This window comes from Hippoglossus stenolepis, chromosome 19, assembly GCF_022539355.2.
Source record: "Hippoglossus stenolepis isolate QCI-W04-F060 chromosome 19, HSTE1.2, whole genome shotgun sequence".
Taxonomy (NCBI): domain Eukaryota; kingdom Metazoa; phylum Chordata; class Actinopteri; order Pleuronectiformes; family Pleuronectidae; genus Hippoglossus; species Hippoglossus stenolepis.
Genome location: NC_061501.1, coordinates 628269 through 644952, shown reverse-complemented (window position 1 = coordinate 644952; position 16684 = coordinate 628269). Strand labels below are relative to the sequence as shown.

Below are 16684 nucleotides of genomic sequence, written 5' to 3'. Positions count from 1 at the left end.
GTTGATTCATGGAGCTTTTAAATCAATAACAATGTCAGGTGTATCTTGAATGAGTGGAATACTGATGCTTTGTAATAAGGCAAGGGTTGGTAAACCTTGAAAAGCCAGCAAGAGCAGGCCACACTTACAAAATGTAACCAATATGTCCGACCCCCTCCCATCGGCTCTCTCGTCAAAGCTACACCCATATTAGGCCTGTCATGATAATTACTATATCAACTTATCGTACGATATATAAACATGAAGTCGTTCATTTTGCTGACCTTGATAAATTGCCCATTGTGTTACATGCGTGTTTACATAACGCCCGGGGCACACCGGCTGCAAAACAGCTTGCTTTTAATTTCAGCCGCTATGTTAACAGATTTGAGCCGGCACACTGACTGCGGTTCAGCCGTGGAAGTCGCGCTGCTCATCTAGAGATTCCAGGGGTCTCATTTATAAAACAGTGCGTGGGATTCATACTAAAAGTGTACGTGCGCACAAAAGCTGGAAATGGCGTACGCAAAAGAAAATTCAGATTTATAAAACCGTGCGCACGCACACCTGAACGCAATGTTCACTTTATAAATCACAGTCCACCTGGAAACGTTCGTACATGTATCTGCCTCCAAGTCCGCCCTCCACAAGCCCACTTTCAACCATAAATGGTCAATGCAAAGCACGTCATGAATATTAAATTATGCTGCTGACCAATGGGTTTCCACCGTGAGTCCTGACGGAGTCACGGCATCAAGCGATGAGAAGAGGAAGTGAAACATTCTGACACTGACATCGAGGTGTTTGTTAGTGAGGTGGAGGTGAAGAGAGAGTTTATGGGACAGCAGTGATGTCACGAATAAAGAAAATACACTGATACTCTGCTGCTGCTGTGGATAATACAATGTGTGAGAGTGAGTACGATAGAAAGAACGGAGCCTGAAATAAAAAAGTTCCAATTCAAAGGTGGAGGTAAAAAAAAAAACACCCTCTCAGAATTTGAGGGAACATGTTGTATTGTCTGTTCGTATTTTAATCATCCAAAACTGCAGGATTATTAAATTCAGAGACAGCTGTGATGTCCTCAATCTATAGAATTTAACAGAATTATCATTATATGCTCGTGTTTGTACTGGGATGGTTCGGTCCCGCCGGTCGATCTGTGTGATGCTGGACTCAGTTCAGCACAAACATCACAGATCACAGATCAATAGAATCTATATCAGCTGATCAGACATATAGAAGATAGAAGATATTGTTAAAAACTCTTAATGACTCGGCTCTGTAACTCCGCTGTTTAATGGAATCTGAACGTAATTTGCTGTAAGTTGTTTTACATATTTTTCAATTAAAAGGTTTGTGTGGAACAGATATGTTGCGCGAGCACAACTGAAACTGTTGGTTTTAATGTAAATGATGAAGTGGATCCATATTCTGGCTTGAGATCACCACCTCACGTCTGCGTCGCCACTTTCCTGTCTCCAAAACGTTCGTACGCATGGGTCAGAGTTTGGGTGGAAATGCGCAAATTTTCCCGTCAAGTTTTTTTTATAAATCCCAACGTTTGCGTGAGAAGTGGTGTACGTACGTTTCAGGCCCTGTTTTGTGCGTACCCAACAGTTATAAATGAGACCCCAGGCCAATTTTTTCACAGCAGAATAGACAGAGAAAATTATCTTTCAGCACAGTTTCGATGTTTATCTGCAGAATATGTCACGAACATAAATGTTTGCAACACTTGCTGTAGCCATAAAAGCCAGCATTTCCATTGACTGAATCCATTCATTTGAAACTGACAGTGAACCCGAAATTAGATGAAGTTCTAACATTTTGGGTTTAAGCCAAATGATAAAGGAGAGCTCATTAACGTGAAGAAAGCGGTATGTCAAATTTGTTTAGGAAAGGTGGTAGTAAAAAGTGGGATTACAGGGTTTCCACTACGTTCATTACTACCGCCACTGCTTCTGAATTAGGGCTGTATGGTTGTCCTGCCACCCCACTACCTGCTAGCCTGCGCTCACTTACACTCATAATAAACACTAACACTAAACACAAGTTATTAGGACACGTGCAATACTTAAAGGGATTACTTCCTGTGTTTGATTCGCATTTAAACACAAAAAAAGATTAGTTACTAAATAAGTGTGATAGTCTGTGTGTGAAGAGCGACAGAGACAAGGAGAAGCACACACACACACACGCACAAACACAAACACAAACACACACACACACACACACACACACACACACACACACACACACACACACACACACACACACACACACACACACACACACACACACACACACACACACACAATTCGTGAGGAGACGCTGGAACCTACCTAAAAGCTAATCTAAATCATAACCATCCCATCCTGTTTACCAAGCTGGTAACATATATCCTGTGCTAAATGTTTTATATTTATTCAAGAGAGCCAAAGTTAACAGAGCCAGAGAGTTGTTTTGGTTGTGTGCGGTTTATTCCTATGTTTTATTTATTCAGAGATATTTTCATATTCTTAAATCTAATTCAAATGTCAGACTGAATAGTCTTAAAAATGTAATCTTCACTGCTCTTTGAAAGGGTTTACTTGCATTATTATGCTGTTGTATTATCATTATATCAGTGGTATATAATTGTCTCAAAATGATGACAATAATATTGTTAATCAAAGTAATTTCTTGAACAATGTATTGTCCAACAAAAGTATTTATGGTGTCAGGCCTAGCCTATATGAACTCACCACGCCTGACAACTGATAGAAGCCGACTTTTCTGTGACTCACACCTTAACGTCTGGGTGACTCTGCTTCAGCAGTGTATGCCTGTGCGGCTTGTGATGACACCGGTCCTGCGTAGTGAGAGCACACACACGCAGGGTGCACACACGCAATAATGAGGGAGCATGGGAATGAGGCAGCTGAGTATCTTCTCACCATCCATTCCTCTCAGCTTGGCTGGATGTGAAATGCGACAAATTCCTGAGTACATCTCCTGTGTCAACTTTGCAACTGTGTGCTACAAACCGGATGGCAGCCCGCCACTGTGTGTGTGTGCACATGTGCGTACACATGCATGTTTCATTTCATTTTGACAATGTCTTATTTCCGTAAGAGACGAAAAAGGAAAAAGATAGAGGCTGAAAAATAAAGATGGTTGAATAAAGCTTATGCAATATAAACCAATCATGTGCAAGGATCAACATTAAGGCTTGACCACTTGTCTGGATTTTCAGAAGTGGATTTTATGTTGGGTAGGTGGAAGAGAAACTTACTTCAAATCTCATCACTGTTGTGTGTTTGTGGGTGAGTGGAGTGAATGGTGTTGTTATTGCAAAGCCTTTACTCAACACAGTGGTTCTCTGATCATGTCAACAAAGCAGACAGGCAGCTGAATCCACTGAAGCCTGGTGCAATTTTCAAAGTGAACTGACTTAGTTCAGAGCTTTTCATCCACTGACATCATCTAACGTGTGTGACTGTGTGTTAACTAGCTAGCTATAGCTCAAATTAATTCCATCCATTCCATAAACTGTAACCATGTAAAATGCTTTGCCTTCTTTTCAGTTTGTGTAAAATATAGAAATTAATATTAAAATTAGGGTGCCCCTATATATTTCTATTTTTATTCTAATAGAGAAGGCCAGTAGATTTTGCAACATTTGCATATTATTACCAATCAACCCTGCATTTACTTTCTCTAGAGACACAGACCAAAATAAAAACTTCATCAATCACAACTCAGCTTTAAGAAGAAAAGAGATACTGGACAAGTTGAGGAGACCAAGAAAAAATAAAGAGGATGTGCAAGTCCATTACAAAAATCTATATCACAGTAATATTAAATATCTCAAATCAAGGTATGCTAAGTCTCTTACTTTTCTTACCAGGTTTAACTTGTTTCAAGATGATGGTTACTTGTTTTTAAAAACTTGGCAAGTGAAATTTTCTTTTTTTCTTTGTTTTTTAGAGCTGTTTTGCCCAGGATAAAATAAGCATTACACCTTTGCTGAGAAAAACAAAAAATATAGTGACTCAAAATTACGACTTTATTCTTGTAAAATTACAATATTTTCTCATAATATTAAGACTTTGGTAAAATTACGACTTTTTTCTCAAAATCCTATCGTAATTTAACAATATAATCATATAAACAAATTTTGCAAATGCATGTATGTATGCATGTACAATTTGAGATTATTTGATTTGATTTGAGATAATAATTTTCACTATGGTTTAAAAGCTATTGCATCTTAAAAGTATATTTTTTATATTATTTGTGTGTGTAGAGAATTCACATGAATCGTTTCATCAGATTTACAAAGTCTCACATACGCCTGATTCTCTTTTATAGATCTCAATGACTGAATAAAAAAAACAGGTGGACATGGACAAGCTTCACTAGCACTACCACAATTGAATAAATTCAAGTAGAAATGCACTGACATCATATGCCGACCTGTGGCTATTTATCACTCATGTACCAATAATTCATCACATGTACTTGAAAACCAACATTGCAGTCATAGCTCATTTATCAATATTAATGTCAGAAAAATAATCAACAGTGCCCACAGCATTTACAGCGCTTTATAGTTCACAAGGAAGTGGCAGCTTGAATGCAAATAAAAAAAATGTAAAAACAAAAATAATTCTAATATAATCTGAAATTCTGATTTATAATGTGACATTTAATTGCAAAATAAAGATAAACAAATGTTTTACTATAGCCACTACTGTATATGTTTACACAGTTGGGATGCTTGCCTGAATTCTAAATGCCCAAACAAATTAGACTAATTAGTTCACTGTCACTTTAACGATGACTTTTGTGCCAGGAAAAGTGAAATGCACATGATGTGTACCCAAATACAGGATAATGTGTAAACTATCACCCTTAATAAGCTTTTTAGTGACATCCAGTCGTCAAACTTCAAATTCTGTTACATTACAATTACATTCAGCATTTACTTTCACATTCCGGCTCAATTTTAGATGAATTCCAAATCTGTTTCCCTTCTAAAGAATCAACCATCATTCAATAAAAGAAGCCTTTCAAATGGGAATCGACAGTGATTTCAAAATGCTTCCGCAGAAAGCTCTTCACACTTTGCAACTGACTGACGTAGGATTCCAACCCTAATCCAGAGTGCCTTTCAGTGGATGCACTCTAGAATAAACTTTTGGACTAATTCCATGGTCTACAAAAAGCAAACATCAGAACGAGAATAAGCACAACAGCAAAACATTCCATATGTTTTGTTTTTATGGGCTGTCAGAGCTCAGTTGGCCATCGGAGAGCATGGCCCAGTGAAGCTCTGCTCAAACAAAGTCAACACAGATCAAACGTATTGCAGCTAATGAGGCTGCATGGTCATTACATAACAAACTCCTACTGTTGTCACATAAAAAGACTTTGTGGGCCTGAACTCCTCTTCCTGCTTCCTCACAGCTTTTCCCATGTTCACATAAGCCGTTTTCAGACAAGAACTTGGAGAACGTGCGCAGAGTTGGGTCCAGACGCAGTTGGCCTTTCACACATGAACAATGCAGGAGGACATTTCTCTGCTCAGACGTGGAATTCTGTTAAGACATTCGCAACAACATCGCAGAACCTCCAGAGAAAGTCGAGTGCCTCTCACTTCGACAGGGCCAGAGAATGTCAGGAGATTATCTGGACTTTAGTGAATGTCTGTAAGCAGCTATAGAGAGAAGCAGCCTCACCTACGCCATTCGCAAAGCTTAAAAACATCCTTGTGTTGGCCAATGCAGACAAGTGGAAACAACTTTTTCTCTCTTCATAGAAGTATCTGTCTCTCCATGGGAGCCTGAGCTCATGCAGTCTAACCACACAAGAGAATTCCATGAGAGTGGGAAGGAAGACAAAAAGAGAGAGGGCGTTCCAGCAACCCCAAGCTGTTTGTTAAACTGTGTTTGTAATTCTGGCTAGCACTTTGCTTGAGGTGCGTGGTGATGCATTACAAACAGAATACTTTTGTTAAAGGAACTTTTCTTTTACTGAATCCATCATATAAACATATGTTACTTCAATTTTAGAAGCTCCAGTGTGTAAGGTTTAGGGGAAAGGGATCTATTAGCAGAAAATGAATATAAAATAATCCTAGTGATATATAATCATCTAAATTGAAGGAATTGTTGTTTTCCTTACGCTAGAATGGGCCCTTTATATTTAAAACTGCCTCTCTACGGAGGCCGCCATGCTTTTTACAGTTGTCCAGACCGGACAAACTAAACACCTTTTGAGTTTTTATGACAACTGAAGGCTACCACAGGTTCTCTTTCATGTTTGGAAGGGGAGAGTGAGGTGAGGGGTATTCAGCTGCAACATGCAAAGTCACCACTAGATGTCACTAAATTCTACACGCTGAACCTTTAATTCCCACTCCAAATACGAAGTTGCCTTTACTGTATGTATTTACCGGTCTACTCTGGAGTCCTTCTAATCCTCAAACATCTGACATGTACCTTTAAATTCTGAACTTTTATGGCTTTTGAAAAAGACACGCCCTATCATTTTGAGGAAGACAATGGTGCAATAAACCATGTTAGCTAATTTGAATCCTTAAAAGTCAGGGGCTGGATTGCAGATTCAATTTGGGTGACCCAAATATCAGTTACAGCAGCAGCAGGTTCAGCAGGACAGCTTTTACAGTCACTGATTGAGGTGAAATACAAATTTATAAAAACTGCTGGGGAAGTAGACTTCCATTGTTTTCTAATGAAGGAGCCCTCAATGATGAAAACATTTTCTGTTGGTTTGTGTGCACAGCAGGAACTTTTTTAGAACGTGAAACTAAAGACCTTACCTTCATTATTAGTAGTTAATTAATTAATTCATAGTTTCCAGTTTTTCAGGAACTAATATTGGAGTGGGGTTTGCAGTGCTGAATACTGAGTATCTGATTGCAAATTCTGAAAATGGACGATAATAAGGGGCCCGACGTGTGCCAAGATAATGTTCCCAAAACATTACACTCCCACCATCATTGTGACTCCAACTTCTTGGCTGACAGGAGTGAAACCTGACATAGTCTCTGCTGTTGTAGCCCATTCACCTCAAGGTTCAACATGCTGAATCAGAGTTACTCCAGCCTGTCTGTAACTTGAACCAGTCTGGATGGTTTTTTTTTGTTTGTTTCTTTTTCCCCTACTCTTAGTAAACTAATGACTATTGTGTGTGAAAATTCCAGGAGAGCAGCAGTCTCGACGTTACTATGTGAAGTGCCTTGAGATAATGTATATTATGATCTGCATGATTTTATGAATTACACTGCTGCCACATGATTGGCTGACTGGATTTTTGCATGAAGCATGTATGAGGGTGTCCCTTATAAAGTATAGTAAGGTATTACTATTACTATCATTTTTGTTTTGGGGGCCTCAACTTAGGGTGTGTATTGGTACTAGAGTCAAGGCATTTCAAATACCCATATCTAGTTAAGATCACATCACCAGCAAACACTCTGATATTATTGTAGATTTTTTTAGATGATTGTCTGAAGAAAAGCTTTATGGTGTGTTCACAACAAACGCGCCGCGAATTTGATGCACATCAAGATTACATACAAAGTCAATGCAAAGACGCGTCTAGATGCAAATTTGCGTTGAGAGTCCTGGATGTCGAGGTGGGACCGCCGCGTCAGATGCTCCAAACACGCCTACCGCTCTTCTGCTGGCTTCCCCTGGTGTTTCCATGACATGTACAATGCAGCAACTTGATTGCTTCTGCTAGTAGTCCTTCTCTCTTCCTGGGGAGAACAGGGAAACTGCCCCGGCTGTGCTAATTGCGCATTACGTGCAATTAACCCAAATAAACACAAATGATCCTGCAGCGTCTAGGGCAAATTAGGGAAAAAGCTCAAATTTGTGCCGTGTTCAGTGTGAACACATCATTAGATGTACATTGGTACTGATATGCCATAATGTGCTGGGGACAGACACAGACTGAAACACACAGAGAACTGAACTGTGCTCCCTCCTGCTGGCCTATTAAAAGGACCCACGGAGAGGATGGAGTTTAGCATTTGGCACCAGTGTCATCCTGGCAGCTTTACATGCTAAAAGCCCATTGGGACGCCTTCAAACACAAATGACTATAGCACTGTGAGCAACTGTCACTGAAAAGAAGACATAGAGTTACCATGAGAAAAACTCACCCGTCTGTGCAGATGTCTGGATCAGCTACACAGATGCTAGGTTTGAGGTTTTTCCTGACCAAACTATTTCTGACTACAAGCATTGCCTCTCAGTTAAAAAAGAAAAGAAAAATAACTGTGGGAAATCGACACACCCAGACCATTTTCTGCTCTTTTATTGCATTTGATTACATCTGATAAAAAATGCAAAAGAAGAATGTATTTGTATGTGCAAGGGAATTACACTTGATACAAGGGGTTCAAAGTGGGCGCATTGTTGTTTGAATTTAGTTCAGCGTTGGATTTCATACATTATGTTTTAATACCCTGTCGCAATAAAGAAAACTACTCGCAATCAGGCTGTACCACACTGTTATTGTACTCAAGGTAACACATTGTCTTCCTACAGAATAGGCTATGGGTTAGAGAGGTGGTTATGGTAAATGGTCTGTATTTATATAGCGCTTTTCTAGTCCAGTACTAGTCAGTACAGTTTTTACATTCACCCATTCACACACACACACACATTCATACAGTGCATCTATGTGCAGCACTATGTCTATGAGAGAATCTTGCCCAAGGACACTTCGGCACGCGGATTAGGGAATCGAGCCACTGACCTTCTGGTTAGAGGATGACTGTTCTAACCCTTGAGCCACAGCTGCCCCAAACTTTGATATTGTTTCTTTTCAGTCAGAAGTACTGTAATTTTCACTTTGTCTTTTACAGTTTGAAAGGGGTTATTGTGCCCTCACCAATAACTAGTGACTGAATAAGATTACAATGATCCAATAAGCAAAACACTGGTCCTGAACCTTTCTTTAATTACTGAAAATAATCAGTAGGTTTCTTGATTTGTGTGCAAGTCTCTTTTTATAAAACATTACCATAGTATCTTTGCATTACTTCTGGGATTCTTGACGTATGAGTCCAGTCTGAAAGTAGTAAACAAAACAATCAGCAGATCCAGACAGTTCCCACAGTTCTAGTACTGCTGTGTGCTGTGGTTTCTGAGCAGTGCATGAAACGCATCTCCTGGTTGTTCTACAAATTAGAGAGGGTTCCTGATAGCAATGCCATCCATTGTGTCCTCAAAGTTTGGAATGGAGTTTGGTTTAAGTCTTAATGAGCTCCCCTCCCGGAGGAATCCACCAGGCAGGTCACTAAGAGGCAGACGGTATGAGCTGGGATATTCAGGTTCATGTGGGGGTCACAGTATTGGAACCAATTTCACTCCCTTGCACTTCAGTGTGAATGTGCCACAACAACAGGGACAAATTTTTTATTTACATAAGAAAATCACATTATAAAAAAACCTGACATACTTTACTTCCTGTCTTTGTCTGGTTTCCCTGCTTCCTGATTGTTTTTACCTGCCCTAAGGTGAGTTCAGTTCCGTTACCCCTGCCTTCTTTTGTGTTTATAGTCTTTGAGCTTTCCTCACGTTTCCGTTTTTGCTACTTTGTTAGCATCTCATGTTGGATTTGGTTTGGACTTGTGCTTCCATTTTGTTAACTTCCCTGGATTTCCCCATGTATCACTTTTTGCGTTTTGTAGTAGTTTGGCCATTTGTTAGTTTGTTTGCTTACCTGCCACCAGCCTGTTTAATTAGATTCCACAAACCATATCTGCCTTGCTGTTTTAGTCTTCTTTTGGGTCTGCCAGAAACTCTAAACGTAACAAATGGTTTAAAATAAAACTGTTGCACAGTAGTGTTTAAGTCTGAGTAGCGCAGTTGATTTTTTATTAAAACTGATGTTTTCCAAAGGCACCAAACAGGCTACAGCACATCCATCTCAAACGTGAAAACCATCACACCCAGCGTGTGAAAGTGAAAGTAAAGAAAGTGATTCCATTTTTTACATTTTTCCAAAAGTGAATGGGTTCTTCCTTGGCCCATATCCAATCTTTCCCAGGTTTTCTGCAGGTTTCAAAAAATAAAATTCAAGACTTTTTAAGACCTTTTGAAGACCACAAGATCTATCTCAAAATGCATTTAAGCCCAAGTACATATATTTTGAAAGAGTTTTTAAGACCGAGAGGGAAACCTTCCATTTCATCAAGTTTCAAGAGAATTCATTCAGCTGTTTTTGCATAATCCTGCTAAAAGTAAAAGAAATGGCAATGAAAACACAACTCCCAGAGAACAACCTTGAGAATCCAATGCCTTTTGTTATGTTTTTTCAAAAGGGTAGGGTGATATTCAAGAGGGTTTTCTTTAAGAAAACGACCTCATGGGTCAACTGTGCAAACAGGTTATTATGACCCATAGTTACGGTTTATTGCAAGGTGACCTCTAGTTGCCATTGCAAATTTGACGGGCACCGGGGGAAGTTAGGTGATGTAGTGTATAGAGCAACTCAGTCCACATTTGGAGGAGGTTGGGGTTAATGGATGGGTCAACAAAAGACAGGACATTCACAAAGAAGATCATCATTGTCTCATACACCAAGTGTCAAACTTGTTTCTTTTACACATGATCACATGTTCAATGCTGTAACCATGATGATGAAGGCCCTTTGACCTGATGATGACCCACCTACTCAAGTAAAAAACAATCGTTTATGTATGGCAGCAAATCACAACTCACATTATCTCAAGGCACTTAACAAAGTAAGATCAACACCTTACAATATTATAGAGAAACCCAACAGTTCCCACAATGAGTGGGGGCCTGGGGCCGGGAACACTTGATGCATTGAACTACTTGATGACACTTCTAACACGCAACAGAAGCAAAAATTGAAAAAACTAAAAGAGAAGACATATGTCAGGATAAAAAGCGGAGCCACATACAAAGGCACAGACAAAAATGTCAAGAGAGTTTGTGGTGATAAGAGCCGACACCGGTGTCAATGTGCTATAGACAAAAGATGTGATCTTTGTGTGTGATCTTTGTGTGTGCTCTCCTGCACACACACACACACACACACACACACACACACACACACACACACACACACACACACACACACACTGTTATCAACCAATATTATAAAAGTGACACCCCTTCATTTTAAGGGGGGCCTGAACACAATATGGTTAAAGGGGTGTTTGAAGGGCTATATGGCCACTACCCCTACATCACATAGAGAAATGGGACAACACTACCCCTTCAAGGCCACATGCAAAACTAAGGGGTTGGGCCAAATGGTAGGGGTAAGGGGTGAATTGGGACAGGGCTAAGAGTAAATGCATATGATCTAGCAGACTGCAGGACTTGCTGTGATATCCGCACTAATCCAAGCTGAGCTTGGGACACCACAGCAACATAAAAGTGGAAAGAACTGATAAAGGTTTGTTGGTTCAAACAACCCACAGAGGGAAAGTGGCTCTTCAATAACAGCTTCATTCACCACTGAAAGTGATCTACTGACCAAATAGCACAGTGTCCATTATCACAGAGCAGTTGACAATTTTGTGCTAACTCAGTGACACTGTAACACAAGAATATTCAGACAAGACACACCTTCTATTTAGGAGAGAAGATCATCTCAGGTTGGCCCGGTCAGCCATGCGACCGAGCAGGACCACAACAGTTAAACCCAGCTTACAACAGCTAACAACATGTTTATTATCAAGGCCAGAGTACCAAGGTATTTGCCCCACTGACCCATAAAATGCTGACAAAACTGTAAATGCATCAAAAATACATTAAAAAGATGAATTTTCCTTCATCTTACCTGTAGTGGGGCTGACTGGCATTTGAGTTTCTGAGGACAGAAAAAGAAAAATAACACACAGATGAACATTTTTTGGGGACATTTGGGATTAGGTTTAAGCAATATTCGACTGATATTGTGAATATCAAATTTTATAGTCAGTTTGGATTCACAGCAGTAACAGTGAATGCCAATGGTGACCTACTTTCACAGCAAATAAAAAGCATAGAAACATCCATAAAACTTTGCAAACCTCTGAAGCATATATTAGCATATTTCTCCTCTGTCCATTTATGTTACCACTATGTTCTGCATATCTGGGTCAAAATATTACTGTACAGACACAGCCTTGCTGCGATTATTGTCACCCAAACTACCATAAAAATTGCCATGAAACCAAAGTGATCCCTTCTAGTCTACATTGGTGCATCACAGCTGCTATAAAAACATGTGGAAATCTCATTTCAAAGTAATAAAACAGTAACAAAGTTTCACCAGCAGCTGAAGAAGCAGTGCAGCCTCATTAAAAGCCACATTGGTTTCCTTACAAACTGCATATAAACCGCCACTCTGCTTTAAGGTGCAGTAGTTGTCACATATGGTCTGTGAGTGGTGCTTTGATGCTGAGAAAACACAATTCTATATAAAACTTGCAGAGACTTGATGAAACAAGATGAACACAACACCATATGATCTATTAAAGTGAGGGTGGAAATATGCTATGAACTGCCAAAATACAGTATTATTAAGTCATGTTTGTATGAGTTATTACTTGTACTATTTGATGTACAATTTTATGGGCAAATAATAAAAAGAACAAAAGGAGAACAACTCCCAGAAAAGGACTCAAATCAATGAGAAAGATGTCACCACAAGACTTAAACTATTATTACCCCCCTCCTGGTGGGCAATTGATTGGAAATGCGAAAGCTGGACTTTTTGATTTAAATGTCTTCTTTTTAACAACCACATCTCATCCACATGAAGTGGGAATGATTATCAGAAACTCGGTTTCAGGAAGTTACGATAATTGTCACAACGAGGTCAGGTTTGTGGAAATGACACAAGCACTTCACAAAAAGGGTGAAAAGGGAACCAAAACAGCTCAACTTAATCAAGAACATGCCACTCAAAAACTATATCTGATATATCTGTGAAGATAATAGTGCATACTCTATGTGTGTAGACGGCCGTTTACTGAAACTCAGAATTAAACAGTGCAAAGAAGAGGTGGAGAAGTGTGGCTGGATGTGAGCGTCTGTAGCTGCTGAGCAGAGAGGAGCCTGGAGGCAGATTCAAGACATGACTTTGCTTGTCCCTGCACTCAGCATTTCGAACACAAGAACATGAGCCAGGACCACGGACATTTTTCACCCCGAGGATCAACCCCTTTCCTTGCACGCCCTTGTCTTGTTAAGCTTGATAATGGTTTTGTCAAGTCAATGTGCATTCAGTTCTGACGGACATTCAGTTATGACAAAGTCAGCATTTACAGGATCATTAAAAACACCTGACAAATTTAAAAATACATCCTTCAACAGGCTACACCTACATTTACACCTCATCTCCTCAGTATACAACTACCTGTTTTTCATTAGAACAAATACCAAATCTATACATTTATAACTGCAAAATCTAATAGCACCTGGATTCGGTTTCTGTCATATGTCAGCCAGCGATTCCGATTTCTATATTTGCATTTGTAACTAACACTGATCAAATTGGGCACCTAAAATCATCAAAAGGCCAGCCGCACTGGGGTTGAAGGGACAGAGGTATAGACCAGTGGAACCACAGCTTGGACCCTTAGTTTAAATTATTATACACACGTTTGCCTAAACATCTCTTCCTCCTGCTTAGCCACTAAAGGAAGCCATTGAATTTATGTGATTATAAATATTAGGACACCCCTGAATAAAAGATGAGGTATCTCCTATATAAACCAATTCATACTTACAATGCCATAAGTATGGTAAAGGTGCTGCATAGGTGCAGTGTAGGTACTGCATGGGTACAGTAAGGCACAGCATAGGTACAGACTATGAACAATATCATTGTCACAATATAATTTTCATCAATAGCAGTGATTGTGATATTGATATTGTTTTATCGCATCATATCAGTGATGATTAGGTACATCTTGTCTGATTTGATACCAACATGCAGCTCACATGCTAAAAACAGGTCTCTCCACAGAGAATCCTGAGTCAGCTAATGAATCTAATGCTTAAGCATTATCTTTCAATCTGAAATCCAGACACACTCCTCCAGATTGATCTGTGCTCAACTATCCCAGACATACACATGACATATACATCTTTACATTGTCCCAAAACATACCTCAAACACTGAATAATGCTTTGAAAAATTATAGAGTAGAGTATATACACTATTATACAGTATGAGTAATGTTTCTGTTTTGGTATCTAAGATAAAAAACAAAGACCATCAGACATGACCTATTATTTTTACTTTGCAGTCAGCCACATCTGTTTCCTAATTGTTTGTTTTGTCAAAGAGTGCAGACCAAGCACATTCACTGGTATCTGCATTGCCCCACAAAGGCTCGGCTAGACATGACGACAGAACCATCTATCTCAGAGTGTGTAATCTTCAACTGCCTCGTGGTCTTATAAAAATCAATCCATGAACAGTCAATGGAGCATGTTTGACTAATCAAGTACTTTCACACACTGATGCACAAATCCACCAATAATGCCATGAAGCGGTCCTGGTCATTTATTTATACAAAAATATCAAGATGGCAGATACCACAGTATCAACAAATCTGTATTGTCTCATTGTTATATCACCTAACCCTCATTTAAAGATGATGTGAACTGAGATGCTAAATATGAGCATACAGATTGGTCCATTGTCGATGTGTGTGTGATTGTTGCTGAGTGTGTCTGTGTGTCAGCACAAGCGAGAGAAAGAGTTACTTCAATTGTATTGGATTTGGCTGCAATGCTTTTTACCCCTGAAACTTCAGAAGTGTTCTGTGGACTCAAGCACTTCACTCACCCCTCCATCGGCATAGTGGTGAGTACATAATGAGTGAATTTTAATTGTTCTGAGAACTATCCCCTTAAGGACGGATGTTAAAGCAACACTATGCAACTTTTTTACATAAATTTCAGCTGCAAAATTATGATTGTACACTTTCTCGGAATATGGGAAATGGTGCCACATTCTTTCCCTCTCCTCCTCCTGAAAGCCTGTTCTACTTTGGTGAACAGGTATAATCACCGGTGAGAAGTGTGTAACTGGCGGTCAGGTCGTAAACTGTCAGAATCAGGTCCAACAAGTTTAAGAGTAATGCAGAACTGTAGATCAGTTAGTAAGACTTACATCATTTATCTCCAATATTCAGCCATGAAACTATTAAAATGATGGGGAATCAAGGGGAATATCCATCAATAGCATTGGTTGGGTTTTAGTTCTGTAAGTGGAATTACTACTAGCCTACTTGTAATGTCTGATGTTATATAGTACATGTCTGTGGTATTTGTTTTGTTGTTTCTATGTTGTGCTTTTCTGTGTCCTTTGTGAAGTTCAGAGGAACATTCTGGCTGTCAAATCAAATGAAATCAAATGTAAATACTCTTTGGCCTAACATTTATTAATATTTGACTTTAGTTTGTACAAAGTATATTCAAGGCTGAACTGAAGACACTGTTGAATGTTTGGACACAATTATACTCATTACATAATTTAACAAATGAAAAACCTTACTCTTTGTGGTTGAGAAAGTAAACAAACACTAAACACAAGCAAATAGAAAGAAAACTACGACTTTGTTCACTTTAATAATAACCTGAAAGTATTTATTAAATCAGGCTGTCTTCTATTTCCTTCTATCCAAGTGTCAAGCGGGCTAATTCCTCACATACAGTAGGCGGTGGTATCAGGCTACGGGGGTGTTTATTGGACTGAAATACAACACTGGGACTGTTTTCATAGGATTCCACAGAGAGTCAAACAAAGGTCGCTCCACATCAGTGCCTGGGGTCTGACTTCACCTTCTCTCCACACTAACGTCCCAGTCTGAGTGAAGTGTCTCACCTGGTACCACCTGAGCAGGGCCCAGCAGAGCAGGTAGGCAGCCAGGCTGAACTTGGCGGTCCGGTATCTCTCCGGCAGACAGGTCAGATACAGGAGGAGCTCCGAGCGCCCTCCGCTGCTCGGCTCCGCTCCGCGCTCCGACCCGCTGCTCCCCGCGGCCGGCTCTCTGCTCCCAGCCGAGCTCTCCATTCCTGTCCCCCGGTGCTGAGAGCTGTGAATGCGGCTCGGATGAAGTTGACAGCTTCCTTAAACTGGTTCGGAGTTGTGCTGGAGAACTACCTGTTGAGCTCCTCCATACCGTCTGCTCCCGGGTAGCTCCTCTGACGCCAACACTGGACGCGTCCACGATTGAACTGCTCCCGGGAATCTCCTGGTGGGAACGCATTTCATTTTTCAAATTAAAAGTCCAACACTCCCCTACAGGTCCGAGCTGAGTGTGTGAGCCTGTGCGTGCATCACTACTGGGCTCACAACGACGTCAAAGCTGGATTACAGCGCCCCGTGGTGGCACAATCATTTAACACACCCAATACATCTCCACTCTTTTCAAATGATTCAAACAGCTGGCAGACTTTTTGTTGAAGCTGTTGTCATCATATTGGAGGCTGTGGTAACACTCCTCAGTATAATGCTGAGTCTTCACCGGGTGTTAACACACTGTTGCCTCACACTGTTGCCTCACAGCATGAAGGTGTTGTCAGCTGGGGTCTTCCTCTGCAGAGTTGCATGTCCACACTGCAAGTTGTCTCAGGCGTCCTCCCACAAACCAATGACATGCAGCTCTAGGTTCATTGAAGACTCTAAATTGTACTTCGGTGTC

The 16684-nt window shown here is 40.1% G+C and overlaps 1 protein-coding gene across 2 annotated transcripts in view; it reads right to left on the bottom strand.

Annotated features, from left to right (window-relative positions):
* Positions 1-16215, bottom strand: part of arhgef4 (Rho guanine nucleotide exchange factor (GEF) 4) — a 113594-nt gene extending 97379 nt beyond the window's left edge. For both annotated transcript variants that reach the window (XM_035142341.2, XM_035142342.2), the window contains exons 1-2: positions 15865-16215; positions 11821-11850 (exon numbers count right to left, since the gene is read on the bottom strand). In XM_035142341.2, the coding sequence (XP_034998232.2) occupies positions 11821-11850; positions 15865-16053 (219 nt within the window). In that variant the 5' untranslated portion in view covers positions 16054-16215. The remainder of the gene's footprint in view (positions 1-11820; positions 11851-15864) is intronic.
* Between the last annotated feature and the right edge of the window lie 469 nt (positions 16216-16684).